Source organism: Plutella xylostella, chromosome 17 (assembly GCF_932276165.1).
Source record: "Plutella xylostella chromosome 17, ilPluXylo3.1, whole genome shotgun sequence".
NCBI lineage: Eukaryota > Metazoa > Arthropoda > Insecta > Lepidoptera > Plutellidae > Plutella > Plutella xylostella.
In genome coordinates this window covers 11760539-11774919 of record NC_063997.1, presented here as the reverse complement: position 1 = coordinate 11774919, position 14381 = coordinate 11760539, and the positions used below count along the sequence as shown (strand labels likewise).

The 14381-nt window shown below is 39.4% G+C and overlaps 1 protein-coding gene across 1 annotated transcript; it reads right to left on the bottom strand.

The window, feature by feature from the left end:
- Positions 1–9690: 9690 nt before the first annotated feature.
- On the bottom strand, positions 9691–14014 carry LOC105386233 (rhodanese domain-containing protein CG4456). Its single transcript, XM_011556749.3, has 3 exons — positions 13527–14014; positions 13250–13412; positions 9691–9912 (listed from the first exon to the last, which is right to left on the bottom strand). The coding sequence occupies exons 1-3, from the start codon at positions 13717–13719 to the stop codon at positions 9855–9857; spliced, it is 414 nt and encodes a 137-aa protein (XP_011555051.3). The 5' UTR covers positions 13720–14014; the 3' UTR covers positions 9691–9854.
- Positions 14015–14381: the final 367 nt, after the last annotated feature.

Here is a 14381-nt window from a genome sequence, read left to right as displayed (position 1 = left end):
TCGTATTAGATGAGACCAAAGACTTATATTTTGTAAATATTTGCTCTAGAACCAATGCTATAAAAATACGATGATATTTTATAATTTCAGTTGATGATGCTAAATTCTTCCAAGTTATGTCATTTTTATAGCTTCACTGTGTTATCGTAACGATGACGTAGATAAAAGTTAATATTAAGTTTTGTATACGTAGCTCAATTATGTACTATTATTATTGCACAAAATGTACATACTAAAATCTAACGAAAGATTAAAATAAATATATTTTTGAATTATTGTCATCTATTAATGATAAAATCCAACCAATATTATGAACGCGAGTTAGAAAGCGTGCTGTGGATCACAGACCAAACATTTTGACATTTACCCTATTAAGTTGCCGGTCTGACGAAACCATAAACAATAATAGCGAAAACTTTCATTCATTTATCAATCTCTATTATCTATGTTAGCCACGGCGCGGCACTTAAAAAAGTTTACGTTGGCTTAAAGGCGCAGTGGCCAAGCCAAAACCCACAAAAAAATAATTAAATTTTTACGTTACCATGGCAACTTATTTTCAGCAAATATTAACTCACAACAAATGTCAAATCGTCAATAAAGCAGAACAGCTGTTGACCGGCCGCCATGTTTTTGTACAATAGGAGGTTTACGGAAGGTGTACAGTAGGGTCCAGCCAGTGGCGGATTAACCTATAAGCACGACAAGCACGTGCTTGGGGCCCCGGGCCTCCAGGGGCCCCCATCCTCTGCTGCTGTTTCATTTTATACCTACCTACATTTTATTCATCCACAATATGACCGATGTAATGAATTTGCTCTGATTAAAGGGCCTATCACACGCGTGAGTATCACCACAGCTTTGCCTGCGCAGGTCGGCTTAAACACGGAATACCGTGCGTGTGGTTGGTAAAGAGCCTACCTACACGCGTAAGTATCACCACAGTTTAAACTGTTAAACTGTACAGGCCAGCTTGTACTGTAGGTACATGGAATACTGTGTGGGTGGGTGGCGAATAGGTGGTAAAACTGTATACCGCGCTAACCCCGCCGATTTTTGGGTATAGCAGGCGACTAGACTTTTTTCTAGTGAAAAAATTCTAGTTGTTTGCAAACATTGAAAATATAGGGTAAACTACCCAATTATTGACACTTTAAGACGAGTCGTCTGCAAAACTGGCCATAAATACGCATAAAATATTAGTATTGTGGTATTTTTTCCGTAGCGGTCTCAGGTGTATATTCATTTATAATATTTTTGACGGAACAATGACCCTATAGTCTTAGTTTTTTATTATCAGCTATAAATGTGAAAGAACCCCTATTTCCCAATTATTGACACGGGTTTTCCAATTTATGACACCTCCTGTACCAATTATTGACATGCTTGATATTAGGTAATAAAAACCGTTTTAAACAGGAATTAAACCTTTGGGAGGGTACCATGGGTCCGGTTCTCTATTTGGTATATCACGGTGATATATTGAAACACCATAAGTGTCACATACCATAAGTCATCAGCTAGTTATCTGACATACCATATATCCTGCATCTAATGCTAATGCTAGCAGATTAGTCCCACTGAGTTAGGCTGCTTCGTCTCATGATCTCCTGGGCATTTCTCAAAGGTTCCAGCTAGTGCGTCCTGCTGCTGATGCCATATGGTTCAGAAATGTGGTCACAGCTGGGCTAACAGGTCCACCGATATAAATGCGGACTAAACTGGTGTAATCAATCCATCTGAGATCCAATGTGAGATGCCAATAGGCCAGCCACCCAAGAAGAAAGACAGTTGGAGTAATCGAGTTCTCGAGTGGAGGTAACGAACAGGCAAGCGTGACATAGCATGTTTTTTGGCCGTCAGGACCGAGGCTGATCTTAGACCTGGTAAGTACTTGCTGTAGCTTTGTCGCATCTTTATTTTGATGAAGAATCATGAATATGCCTCTGATATCCCCAGTTTATGCTCGCAGAACTACACGTAGCATCCTTGAGGGTTGGCCTGTAGATAAACATGTTCAAGACTAAGGTAATGTTCAGTGTCCCAATCGAAACGAACGATACAGCTGGATATCATTAAATTTTGTGAATCTTAACACCTATCTTGATAATTGTTTACCCGCCGGGTCAGAATCCCAGTTTAAACAGATTACGAGGTGGATTCAGCTGGGTGGGAAGTGTGCAGGACACTTTTGGCCAGGCAAAATGATGACAGGTGGACGTAGAGCAGTTGGCAGGCCACCTGATAGTCAGACGACTTCATATAGGTTGCAGAAAGGCAGTGAGAAGTGAAGCAGACAAAGTTTTTTTTCTGCTTCACTTCTCACTGCCACTTTTATGGTAAGCTCCCATCAAAATATTTATCGTTTATGAGCGTAATTATTGACACTTTGCCTATATATAGACATGTCAATAATAGGGAAATAGATTACTGACACTATGTCGATAATTGGATTTCACTGTATTGACACTGTGTCATGAATTGGAAATTCGTGTGGGATAAATGATTAAATAGTGTCAACGTGATCATTATAGGATATACTACCGGAAAAAGCTAAAATATTAGCATGAAAACAAAAAACATTCCTTCCAATTATTGACCCAATATGTCAATATTAGGAAAATATACCAAAAGTGCTACCTATAATTGACACCACCTAAATTCGAAGTTAAAACCGAAAATAAGTGGTTTTTGAGGTAAGAAATGGCAAAGGAATTTTGTTCCCTTTTCAGTCCAAATAACAAATTTAACCATTTTTTTTAAGAAATACTAGCAAATTTATTCCTAAAGTAGCTACTGTCCTATGCAAAAAGCGATCCAAGATGGCGGAATTTAAAGAAGCAATGGAGAGGCACGAATTGTCTATGTTTTATTGGTTAGCCATTGCTGTAAAAATAACTGCCTAGTGTTACCATTACAGAATAACTATTACTGCTGCATTCAAATATAAATATAACTAAATAGAACGAAGCGTTGTCTTGTTTTCTTTAATTATTCCACGCTGTGTCAATAAATGGAGGGGTGTCAACAATAGGGTAGTTTACCCTACCAGTAGAAGAAATAATTCCTCATTGGGAAACATTGTTTCCAGTTTCCACGCCGACGAATTTGACAATAAAATTATAATTAAAAAAAAGATTGATAGTGGTTTGATGAAGTCGGTTTTTTTTTAATTATTATTTTATTTTATTGCTTTTAGTTTATTTGCAATAATAATTGTCAATCAAAAGTAAGATGCAAATGATACCAATAAGTCCTACTAGTCAATACGAATCATTCAAGCCTAAACACGAGGTAGTTGCTATATACCGTTGAGGAGTTCCCTTGACTGCCTTCCGTTTCCATCATCAGATCAGCACAAGGTCACCATCATATTTTTTTTGTATTAAGAACTATATTTACGTTCTAAATTTGATTAGAATCGGTTAATAGGTGCTCAAAATGGAAATTCATACCCTGTTTTTACTTCTTTACCCACCCTTGGGGATAGAATAAAATTCTGAAAAAGGGACCACTTATGAGCTCAACCCAATACATCAAAAAAAGAATTTTCAAAATCGGTCCATAAACGGCGGAGTCATCGGTGAACATACATAAAAAAACATAGGTACAGACTACACACGAATTGAGAACCTCCTCCTTTTTTCGAAGTCGGTTAAAAATGAAGCTTGCGCGTATACTTAAATGTGCCGAGTGATAGCTCGGCGTACCTGCGCAGTTGTAACTGTGGTGATACTTGCGCTTGTCGTAGGCCTTTAAGGCAAGCAAAGAAGAATGGCGAAACCTGACCCGCTTAGCGTAAGTTAGCAGCCACTAACCAAACCTATTTTAAGTTATTGATAAAAATGTATATTATCAGGGAAAAATATTTAAAAAAATCTAAACCATGGGGTTCTTGAGATATTAGGGTTCAAAAGTAAATTAATTAATTTTTTTTTTTTCGTTAAATAAGATTTTGATGAATAGTACACGCACAAATAAGTTTTATAATGTAAATCATGCGATCCCCAATACATAGTGCATCACAAAATGTATTACATGACTTTATTTATGCAAATAATATAATAATTATTTTTGCACATTTCACACTTAGAAACCTATTTTTATAAAGAGACCAATTTCAAAAATTATTTCATTCTATTCAAGTTCCCGTTATCCCGAAGTAACATAGAATACTTTTTATCCAGGAATTCCCACGGGAACACTTTTAAAATCAATTTTTAGCTCGAGGGTAACATCTAGTACAGTAGAAAGACTTGATCTTTCAGCACCTATATTTTCGTTCTCCCATGCCTCATAATAATAATATTAATACCAGGATATACTGTAGTTACGGACTACACGTTAGTGTATGTTTCATCAATGGCCTCTCTGGGTCATGGCGCCATAGAGAAATGGCCATTCTCCTTTTAATGTTTTCCATCCCTTTTTATAGAAAAGTTATAGGACGTTTTAGCTATTGAACTGTTTTGTCACTCTTTGACAAGGAACAAATTGTTATAAATTAGGGGCCTACACAGGCTTTGTGCTTAGGGCCTCCGATGCTCTTAATCCGCCACTGGGTCCAGCCAACTTTAGCATATCAAGGTTTTACGAATCAGTTGGAGAGTTCTTTAGCGCTATTGATCGTTTATGAATAAAGTTTTTTTGACATTTGCTTATAGCAGGCCTATAGGTCTCCCGTAACTTTTTATGAATAAGACCGTTACTCTTTCACGCAAAAACTACAGAACAGATTTTATGAAATTTTATAGGCCGTCGTCGGTCGCACACAGAACCGCTAGCCGAAAGCACTGTGTGCACTAGCTAAACGTACTATAGATTTCTCTGGTTGAGTTTGCTTTCAGCAATAAGGCTGCCGTTTGGCACTTTTTTATAGGTTGTTATTTTTAAAATTTTCTTTTATAGTTAAAAATAAAGAGTGTTGTAAATGTGATTATTTGTCTCGAGCTTCTATTGCTGAGTCCGCACACGCCCCCCCTCGCCCCGCGCCCCGCACGCCGCACCCCCCCGCACCCGTCATCTTTATTAATGGCTGCCGTCGCGCGCGCTTCTCGCAACAATACATCAATATGCGCTTGTTTACGGTGAGCCGGCGTTGGTTAGAAACAAAGACACCTTGAAATTATCCCTAAGTTCATTATGTATTGCCTGCCCTTGGATTAAATGAAACTCTAAGACAAACAGCTCTACAGGGGTAACAGGGGATCCGTTATTCTGAAAGTATAAAACGAAAGATGGTGATTGAGGGGCTCTTCATGAGCCACTGTGTTTCTGTATGCAAGGTAAAACTGCAAAATAGTATTGTTAAATATAATAACCATACGTTAAATAGAATAGAACTATATTATAATAATATATTAGCATAAAATATGGTATATTTAAGACCTAAATTTACGCTATTACTTACTGCAGTGAGTGAAGAAAAGTGAAAAAATACGGTAGCAAGTGGCTGCTACGCGCTACGGCGTAGCAAGTGGCTGCTACGAGCTACGGCGTAGCAACAAAATGAAATGCACATACAAGTTTTCCTACCTTATGATATATGATTATGATGACAGAGTTATGTTTAAAAGTGAAGAAAGCCGAACCCACAATCCCATGCCCATGAAACGAAAGAACAAAAGTACGTACATTGGGCAGCAATGTAACAGAAACAAAAATATAGCATACGGCTTCCTAATGGTAATCTAAATAAACGAAACCACTGGAAAATCTGACTTAGCAGGTAATTACAGTATTTTGTGTATCAATAAACGGAATACACGATGAGCGGCGGCGGCGGACATTCACTTTTAAGCCGGATCGTGATTTGCGGCCGCCGCCGCCGCGCCAACCTCGACCCTGTGTCCTGCGCGCAGCGGCGACTGTCGCACGCACGAGGTGCACTGACTGTGCCGGCTCGCGCTGTAAATCACACCGGTAATGGTCAGTTATAATCGAATGAAAACAACTGCTTAATTCAGTTTTATCTCACCGGAGAAAAATGTTCAATTTACCGACACGCGGCTCATCGGCTATTCATGAGTTCATAATGCCGACTCACTGAGCTGCGACGGAGCACGCCTCATAAATACGACCGTGAAAAATGATTTCATACAGATACAGATAAAACGTTTTTATTTGTCAATAAAATATTTATTGAATAAAATGGAGCTAGGCGTTGACACGATTTTTATCACAACAGTTCACGCGCCATCAGGTTTGAATAAACTAGGAATAGAAAGCGACACACCGATTGTGATGGGCTCAAGTGGACCAACGGAGTGTCGTGGGCCAGGGTGCTTACACACTCGCCAGGGAGCCGGCAGGGTGCTCACACACTCGCCAGGGAGCCGGCAGGGTGCTCACACACTCGCCTGGTGGCGAGGGAGATCAACACACGTACGGATCGCTGCGGCGACTCTATACATATAATGAGCGTATTTACATCTCGCACGTCGTGTCGCGTCGTATAACATCCACCTACACAATATAAATCTGCCACTTATCTTTGCATTTTAATTCAATTCGTACAAGACACGTGGATGTGATCGTGTTACTGATCAGATTATGTAGATAGATAGTACTCTTTATTTGTACACCAAGAAATAATTTTAAATTTAACATCAGAACTTAAATAGGGTACAAAAGGCGGTCTCATGTAGTAAATTATTGAATTAAAATAGTTATTTGAAGAAGTGTTCCCGCGGCAGCTCGTCCTGCAACATCGGGGCGGTTCATAACAAATTGAAACCCTGTCACGCCTGCGATTGAAGTGCGGTTAATTGTGCTCTATCAGCAGGGGCGTAAGGTCGAGAGTGGCCTGGCGGGGCGGGCTATTTGCGGCGGCGGCTCGCTTCCGGCCGCGCGGCTGATCCATTACCTCACAGTACAGAAATAAAAGTAGAGTTTCTATTACGTAGTATTATTAAATTAGTACTTAAAATAATGGTGAAAAGTGGCAGAGTTCGTAAGAAATAAATAGGTAATGGTGGGGCCAGTTATGCCTAGAAAATTAGACGGGTGTTCTATTATCACAAGCGGCGTTGGTTTGGTTTAAAAACTGTTTACCGGGGGCCAGCGCTGGCTGCGAGTGTTATTGGTAGGGTAGTGTTGGTTTCGTGTTTGTAAAATAGATCTTATGCTCAGGTCTCATGTACGTGTGTATGTATCTCGCGTGGCCGGCGCGGGGCAGCGCGGAGCAGCGCGGGCCGGCGTGGGCCGGCGCGGGCGTGCACTCGCCTGCAGACACACAATTGCTGTAAACTCGTCGAAGCGCGAAATATATGTGATTGGTTCCAGCTGCCGGCGATACATTCCTCACACGTCCGTGGTGTATGTGTGTGTGTGTGTGTTTGTGTGTGTGTGTGTATATTGGTGTGTCTATGTGTGTGTGCAGCTATCGGTTACTAATACCACCGAATAATAACTAGTAACTAGTTTGCGCCTGGCAAAGTGCTGGATATTAAAACAATTATTGAAATAAATAAATAAATTAATTAATTAATACTCATGGTTTTGATATCCTTGTAAAAGTGGTTCACAAAATTGTAGTAGTGGTACACACAAATGTAGAATTATTTTCTAATTAGTATTAAACTTCCAAACATCAATTTGGAATAAGCTCACTTATGCTCGCCTAAAAGCAAAGTTTTTATTTTGAAAATTTAGTAGTAAAATGATAGTATTCCGGCTATTCCTTGGTAGGTGTATTGTATTGGTATGGATAACTAGAAGTTCGCTGGTCCCACAAATAAACATTCTACCTGAAAAACGCAACCCACACAATTTACACAGACTTCACAGTTTATCTAAAACGACTACAAAACACTCGAATATGCCAACATAACAACCGTACAGAATTTATCGCCGTGCAATCGTACACTGATAAATGTGTGCTGTGCAAAAAGCAACGAACGAGAAGTGGGGTTGAGGAACACAAGGGGTTTAGTTTTTTTACTATTTGAGTTGACGTTGTTTAAAATAAATTATTCTATGTTCTATTTACACTTTATTTTAGAAAATAACGTAATTCAGCGCGAACAGATGATTTATTGCGGAGACAAGTGATTATTAAAAAAGTTTGTCCATGCCCACTCTACCCCCCGTTACCCCCCGCTACCCTGCAGTAGGGAACACTCCGCACTTCTCTCGGACGCCTCTACTCCACGACAAACAGGCAAAACCACAATGTTAACAACAACTTTAATTGAGCTTAATATTTCATTCAACTTGTGCTTGTTACACTGTGCTTAAGTTTTGTTGTATTTTTACGAGAAATTATTGCGCAGTATTAAACAAGTTTCAGTAGTAATAGCAGGGCCGGCGCTACGGCGGCGTAGCAGGGCCGGCGCTACGGCGGCGTAGCAGGGCCGTAGCTACGGCGGCGTAGCAGGCCAGCGCAATTATCTAAATAAAGCTACAAAATATTTGTATGAGTTAACGAATTGACTAAATAACAAGGGCTAACTACTCAGTGTTCAAGTGGCCTACTAGAGAATAACTTACATAATTTAAATTACCCCTCGAAAATCTAACCGTAAAAATAACTGGTGAATGCTGCACATATCATTAGATTAAATGTATGGGTAGCTTGAGCATTCCGCACGTCGACCCCGCGCCGGCACCGCGGGCGGCTTGACGCGGCTGCGGAGGGCAGTGTCTCGGAGCCTCACCTGCCAGCACCCGCTATTTATGCGCCACTCCATCGATGGCGGCGGCGGCGGCGGCGGCGGCGCTCCGCTCGGGATTACGTGAGATATAGCAGCCCGCGACTGAGAGGATTTAGTTCCGCTTCCCGCCGGAGGAGACTATCGCGATCTCTTCAAATACCTTCGGAAAACATCGTTTTTTCATGTATTTTTTCTGAACAACTTGAATAGACAATAAACTAACCTCTGGGGATTAGTCCCCGACGTTAGCGTCGGGTTGGTGGGTTTGTTGGAGTTATATCAGAGATGATTGCGCTTCCCTTGCGAAATAACTAACCCGCCCACAACTTTACTTGTACTTAGGAATCATTGTAGCGAAGAGATTGCACTTTGCAGATATTATTGAGGTAGAAAAAGAAACAATAAGTGAGTCTGTACGATGAATATTCAGTCTGGTAATGACGTGAGATGCCACATGTCGACGTATTGATGTGAGGGCGACACGACCCAACACGAAAATATCTGTAAATAACGTAAAAAAATATCACTAGAAGATTTACATGAAGACAATTGCTTTGCTATCTATATAAAAGACGAGCACTAACTACTAAAGTATGTTGGTAAAGTAAGTAAACACGACCACGGCACCTGCAGCGCGGATGCACCGCCCCCGCCCGCTGCCGCCCCGCCCCACCCCGCTGCCGCCCCGCCCCACCCCGCTGCCGCCACCGCCGCCGCCGCCACTCACTAATTACTCTCCGCTCCACAATCACTGAAACGAACCAACGTCTCATTCCGGATGTTTTCACTCCTTTATACAGGATGTCGCAATAGTAAACTGTAACTGGCTCACTTAGCTCGCCATACTGTACTTTTTTGTTCTGCGTCATTTTAAAATTCGTAGAACACCTACTCGTATATCGGCCGGACACGGAGCGAGGTGACCCTCCCAGGGATTAGGTACCAGTTTAGTCCCCGTTGTAAGATTCACAGTTAGTACCTACCTATCCTAGTATCATGAGTTTAAATATCTATAAATGATATAAAAAAATGCAAATTAGTATTTATAGTAGAATTTATTGTCATATCCAAGGTATGAATTGCAAAACTATTATTTAATATTAAGGTAGTATTGAAACGGATGTTATGGCACAGTGCGGTAAACTAGTGGACGCCAGGTTGCTGCACGCTGCTGCCCGACCGCTGCTCGCAGCACGCTGCTCACTGCTGCTGCTGCTGCTTGACCCAGTCCGTGTAGCTGCCGCGGTAGTTCTTCACACTGAAATTTATATTATATTTAAAATTAGTAAGTGAAATCTTAAAATTCAAATGAAGTAAATATAGATAATGTTTTATGCATTACAAGAAAGTAAATAAAGTATGTTCTTTCGCTGTTCGGTATTTAGTAAGGTATATATATATATATATATATACAGGGTGTCCCAAAAGTCAACGTCATCCCTTAAAGGGCTGATAGGTCAGCTCATGAGAGGCCAGAATATCACAATATGACCTTAGTAAAAACTCGATCATTTTCGAGATATTGACACTTTTATAAATTTGCTGAAAATCGACACCTTGGATCAGTTTTTTGCGTGCCGTCTGTACAAAAATCCATATTGTTAGAATTTGTTTGGTGTTGCATCACCCTGTATAGCCCTGCTATGGATCGCAGTCAAAAAAATATCGAGTTATGCTGTATGTTTAAAAAAAACTCGGTTTCCAAAGTCATAAAAGGTAATCGTATTTTTTTATAAACAACTTTGACTCTACATACTGTAAAAAAAATATACCACGCAAACCTGGCACCTTATTTGAAAAGATTGCTCATTTAATGCAGTTTCCAAAATGGTATAAAACGTTGCTATTGTTTCAATTAAAAAAAAAGTTATTGCTATTTTAGTACAAAACGACCTCGATGTAAAATTGTTTGAAGGAAATTTATCTGACTGAATTTATTAAGGGTAAGTCATGTTGGAATGACTAAAAGTAAAATAGGTGGTGGGGTCAGCCGTGGCAACATACATGAAGCAAAAATAGCTAAGAAAAAACTTACCAAACTCTTATAAAACATATTTTGCGTTTTTTACACCTTATTTAAAAAAAAGAAACATTTATTTACTTTTATTTTTATTTGTCAAAATTATAACACCACATTATTATATTAAGTACATAATCAGCAAAAAATAATACTCATTAATGGTCATAATCATTATTTTGAGAGTTTGGTTTTGTTTAACAATAACTTTAAAATAAATAACAAGTAATTAGAGGTAATGTTAATGACAAACTGATCTGTCCCTTTTTTGGATACTGTGGGTGTACAATGTACATGTGTACACATTAGCACTACTCAGGAATGTACGTTACCATGCGCTACATTTAAGGGGAATGTGGAGTTGCTATAGTCCACTTTTTTCAAGAAAGATACTCAAAATGCGTTTTTTTAGTAACTGTGACAACGTTGTCTCTTTTCCCACTCCCGGCCACACCACCTATTTTACTTTTAGTCATTCCAAGATGACTTACCCTTAATAAATTCAGTCAGATAAATTTCCTTCAAACAATTTTACATCGAGGTCGTTTTGTACTAAAATAGCAATAACTTTTTTGTTAATTGAAACAATAGCAACGTTTTATACCATTTTGGAAACTGCATTAAATGAGCAATCTTTTCAAATAAGGTGCCAGGTTTGCGTGGTATATTTTTTTTACAGTATGTAGAGTCAAAGTTGTTTATAAAAAAATACGATTACCTTTTATGACTTTGAAAACCGTGTTTTTTTTAAACATACAGCATTACTCGATATTTTTTTTGACTGCGATCCATAGCAGGGCTATACAGGGTGATGCAACACCAAACAAATTCTAACAATATGGATTTTTGTACCGGCGGCACGCAAAAAAACTGATCCAAGGTGTCGATTTTCAGCAAATTTATAAAAGTGTCAATATCTCGAAAATGATCGAGTTTTTACTAAGGTCATATTGTGATATTCTGGCCTCTCATGAGCTGACCTATCAGCCCTTTAAGGGATGACGTTGACTTTTGGGACACCCTGTATACAGGGTGTTAACTTAATTGCGTTGGAGCGGGAAATGGTAGATACAGCTGATGATACTGAACACGATAAGACATTAAAAAACGTATTTTATTTGCTTTAAGCTGACCAACATAGTTTAGTACATTTTAAAATTTCATAGTCACCCTATTCAGGTTTAGGTACGTTTGACAGAATGATCATGAACTTGAAAGCCAAGATCAAGGCCAAACAATTCAAAGCCAAGGTCAATAAAAAAGTATGCGTGCATCTGCACCACACTCGTGGAGCCACATCGTCAAGGTACCTACCGAGATTTTGGGTACTCAAAGTACCCAATCCATTGTAGACATTTCATTTTACTCCAAAAGTATAACTTTATTGATACATAATTATCTTTTATAAATACAGAACATTTTCATTTTATGCTTCATAACATAGGTCACACGTATTCACAGCACAGCACAACATAAAACGAAATGAGGAACAAGGCTTGGTAATCAAAAGATAGAATTGTAGGTACCTTTTCCCTTTTAGGTAATAATTGTAAAAAAATATTGTAAACAAGTAAACAACAATGACTGACTGACAGACTAGATCCACAGAGAAGGTAATGACTATCATAAATACTCGATGGTTATGATACGCGAGATTGTTATTATTCTACTGGTATTTAAAGTGAGGCCATACTTATTATGAGGATTTCCGTACTATTCGTCATCAAAGACGTCTCAGTCTCAATCACAACACATATCGAGATGAGCGAGTGTAAATAAACCAATTCGTCATTGAAGTAGACCCTGTTATCATCCTGTTATGCATTGTGGTCTTTTAACTTTAGCTGCATACAGACCGGCCAAACGAACGCCAACGAACGGGTTTTGTTGACCTTCGTTGCTCAATCTGCCCCTGTATTATGTATGATAAATGTCCATCGGTGGACGTTCGTTGGGCCGGTCTGTACGCATCTTTAGGTAATAAAAGAAAAATAAAATGTGGTAAGTATCAAGGGTGAATACTAAACGCTTACCTTATTCTGAGTAAAAAGGTTTAATTATTGTTCTGAGCTCCTAGAAAGTCATAAATTATATTCTGTACGATCTATCAAACTTTATGACAATCAGCTGTTTAATTGTTGATTAGTATGTCATTAATCACCATGAATAATTTCAATTTTATTTAATAATTGTTATTACCTACTATGTAATTAATTACAATCATAGTTACATCAAATAAATTATGAAAAGTGAAGTTGATAACAAATTTACAGTGTGTGTTCTTTTGCAATCGAATGTCTCATTGGTTATGTGTTTGTGTAGGGTGACCATGTTTTTGATTAAGGTAAAACTTTCCACTTTACTTTAGACTTTAAACATAAATATTCGAGATTCTGATGTTTTTTTTCTTAGAAACGTGCTTGGTTAGACTAATACTAACCCCCATTTCCCGCTCAAACGCATTCTAGTTAACACCCTGTATAGCATAGATGTCTGTACTTACACAAATGACTCGACTATACTATTTTAAATTGTTAGCGACTCATCAGATCTTTTATCTTCATGTATAAAGCCTTACTTGGTGTATCCGAGGCTGGCGGCGGCCTGCTGCGCGCGCGCAGCGCGGATGCCCACGGTGCAGTACACGATGATCTCAGCGTCGCGCGCCGGCTTGGGCCGCCCGTACTGCGCCAGGAACCGCGCCGCCGGCATCGCGCCCAGCGCCATGTGCACGTCGTTCACTGAAACAAACAGATACAATAATGTAAAAGTTCTAAATAGTCATTTACATTATCAGATAAGTTAACATGCAACTGAGACGCCGCAAAACAATTGAAGGTAAAGGAGGCGCTTACATGGTATGTTGATGCTGCTGGGGATGCTGCCCAGGTCGCTGACCTCGGCGGGGCTGCGCACGTCGATGATGAGCACGTCGGGGTCGGTGGTGGCGCGCAGCACGTACTGGTAGTCCACCACGCCGCCGCCACCGCCCGCCGCCTGCGCGCCGCTCCACGCCACCACCAGGACCAACAGAGATAGACTATGCATGTTTAACTTTACAATTTTACTGTGCGAACTGTTCAGTGAATCGCTGACTTAGCGGAGAAGTTGGTTGCTTATGATAAATGACTAACAGTGATGTCCTTTTATACTTGCCTGTATCTGGTGTGTATCTCACCCGCTTCGCCGCAGTGAATCTGGATCCATCAAGTCAATGAGGCGAGAGAAGATACACACTCAGATTAACTATTTCTATTTTATCTATTTAATCACGCGATACATTTTGGAGCTACAATAGTATTTTATCTATCTAATGCGCTACGTGAAATCGGTGAAACATAGCGACTATCATAACTGATTACTATAATCCATTATTTACTTCCCTTTTATCTTATCTAACTGCGGTACACAGAGAAAACCGAATAATACGTTCGTAATCTTGATTTTCACCATCGCAATATTAGTGGACTTTGACTGTAATGGAGTGCTGGAGAACTTGTTGTACGTGTGTATTTATACGAGTGCCTAATAGTTTAACATCGATATAATGTATATATAAATGTTTATACAATGATGTCCTTCAGAATCGACATGACAGTAATTCTAATTTTAACGCTGTCAAACTAAAAAAAATGCAGCCATAGATTCGAATTTTATATAAAGAAATCAAGGTTTTGACAACCCTAAAATTTGAATTTCTGCCTTCAGAA